The sequence below is a fragment of the Fusarium pseudograminearum genome (genome assembly GCF_000303195.2).
Source record: "Fusarium pseudograminearum CS3096 unplaced genomic scaffold Unplaced120, whole genome shotgun sequence".
Classification (NCBI taxonomy): Eukaryota; Fungi; Ascomycota; class Sordariomycetes; order Hypocreales; family Nectriaceae; genus Fusarium; species Fusarium pseudograminearum.
In genome coordinates, this window is record NW_017607694.1 from 1 (window position 1) to 1,233 (window position 1,233).

General features: G+C 14.5%; 1 protein-coding gene across 1 annotated transcript, besides 9 other annotated features; it reads left to right on the forward strand.

Annotated features, from left to right (window-relative positions):
• Positions 1–52: a repeat region.
• FPSE_11267 (uncharacterized protein) lies at positions 44–1,107 on the forward strand (the record flags this gene model as incomplete). Its single annotated transcript, XM_061988465.1, has 8 exons — positions 44–57; positions 126–133; positions 166–177; position 527; positions 882–904; positions 990–997; positions 1,061–1,073; positions 1,103–1,107. Coding segments are annotated over 8 exons (84 nt in total), but the record flags the coding sequence as incomplete, so codon positions are not given.
• Positions 59–103: a repeat region.
• Positions 188–253: a repeat region.
• Positions 298–377: a repeat region.
• Positions 432–604: a repeat region.
• Positions 761–880: a repeat region.
• Positions 999–1,056: a repeat region.
• Positions 1,068–1,116: a repeat region.
• A 46-nt stretch (positions 1,117–1,162) lies between these two features.
• Positions 1,163–1,219: a repeat region.
• The last annotated feature ends 14 nt before the right edge of the window (positions 1,220–1,233 follow it).

Sequence of the window (1,233 nt, forward strand, 5' to 3'; positions counted from 1 at the left end):
ATAATAATAATATAAAAGGTATTATAAGTAATTAATTAAATAGATATTAATACCTAGGTAATTATAGAATTATTATAAAGTAATAATTAAAAAAGATTAATTAGGCTAAATATTTAGCGATATAGAATATATAGTAAGACTAAATATAATATAAAGACTTATTAGGAGGTTCTAAAGGTATTTAGAGAAAAATATAGTAATTAATTTTAATTAATTAAATAAATTATAGGAATCTTATTATTTAAATAATAAAGAAGGTTAAGATTTTTAGGCAGCTTGCTTATTTAAGCGGCTTACTTATTAAATATATTATACCTTATTATATTTTATTCCTATAAATTATATAAAGTAAAACTTAATTATCTTATTTATAATAAGGAGTTTTTAGTAATTTTTAACTGCTTTAAAGAGTTTAAATATTACCTTATAGGAAATAAATATTAAATTAAAGTTTATATAAATTATAAAAATATTATTTACTTTACTATAATATAAAAACTTAATTAATAATAAATTAAATATATAGAGTATTTATATAAATTTAATTTTATTATTATTTATAGAAAAAAATTAAATAATAAATAAGCTAATATAATTAATTAAAGACTAGACTTTAATATAAGAACTATAAAAGTAAAAAAATAACTTTTAGAACTTATAAAGAAAAGAGAATATAAGCTTATATAATAAGTATAAATATTAAGACTTATTATAAAAGGAAAAAAGCTCCTTAATACTATAGAGATAATAGAACTTATAGATATTTTAAAAAAATACTATATATAAGACTATATTAATATATAAGAAATAAAAAAGAGATAAAATAATAAGTAATTTCTAATTAAAGATTTAAACTAATTAATTTAAAATATTATTAATAGGTATAAGGAATATAGCTTAAAAAGTATATAGAATTAAGGAAAGAAGTTTATAAAATAAGAAAATCTATAAAAAATACTATAAGACTACTATACCTATTTACTATATAGTTATTAAGGTATTATAAAGATATTAAAATAACTATAAAATAAAAGATATAACCTAATATAATAATAAGTAGAAAAGGCTATTAAGTAATATAACTTATATATAAAAACTAAAGTATAATAATATAAACCTTATAAGGAATTATAGCTACTACTAATAGTATAATAACTATAGGATTTAATTATAATAGATTTTATAATTAAATTACTATTATTTAAAGAACCTTTAATTAGAATCTTTTATAAT